This window comes from Penaeus monodon, chromosome 15 (assembly GCF_015228065.2).
Source record: "Penaeus monodon isolate SGIC_2016 chromosome 15, NSTDA_Pmon_1, whole genome shotgun sequence".
NCBI lineage: Eukaryota > Metazoa > Arthropoda > Malacostraca > Decapoda > Penaeidae > Penaeus > Penaeus monodon.
In genome coordinates, this window is record NC_051400.1 from 23,678,487 (window position 1) to 23,678,944 (window position 458).

The following is a 458-nucleotide window of genomic DNA, read 5'->3' on the forward strand; positions in this document are numbered from 1 at the left end:
AAGTGTGGGTATTGGTATTGGAGAAAAATTCACAATAAGGTTTGGAACAAACATCATTTGGCAAGCATACTTCAGCTAATCAAAATAAAATAAAAATACTGTAATCAATAGACAGATAATGAACTCTTTTCATTCTTCTCCTACTCTGCCCATGCAGCTGCATGAATGGAAGACAGGAAACCAAATGAAGAGCAAGATGGAAATCGACCCAGCCACACAAGCAGACGCAGGCATCTATGAGTGTCACGCTAATAACAAGTATGCAGTTGATATCAAGGCATTCAGAACAACTTACATTGCAAACAATCAGTAGAGAAGTGACTACAATATATATACTAAAAGGGATGTGAATTCTAAGAACTTTTTAGGACTGATAAGCAATATTTTCAATATCTGATAGATATACTTGTTGTTAAGCAAAGTAAATAAACAAAGGTAATTATTAGAAATTTAGAACG

At 34.1% G+C, this 458-nt stretch overlaps 2 protein-coding genes across 2 annotated transcripts in view; one reads left to right on the forward strand and one right to left on the reverse strand.

Moving 5' to 3' along the window:
* The window catches only part of LOC119581816 (procollagen-lysine,2-oxoglutarate 5-dioxygenase 1-like), a 123,695-nt gene that overhangs the window by 110,037 nt on the left and 13,200 nt on the right, over window positions 1–458 (reverse strand). The gene's annotated exons all lie outside the window — the stretch shown is intronic.
* Window positions 1–458, forward strand: part of LOC119581818 (immunoglobulin domain-containing protein oig-4-like) — a 6,607-nt gene extending 6,149 nt beyond the window's left edge. The window contains exon 4 of the mRNA XM_037929949.1: window positions 158–458. Coding sequence (XP_037785877.1) covers window positions 158–313 — 156 coding nt within the window. The 3' untranslated portion in view covers window positions 314–458. The remainder of the gene's footprint in view (window positions 1–157) is intronic.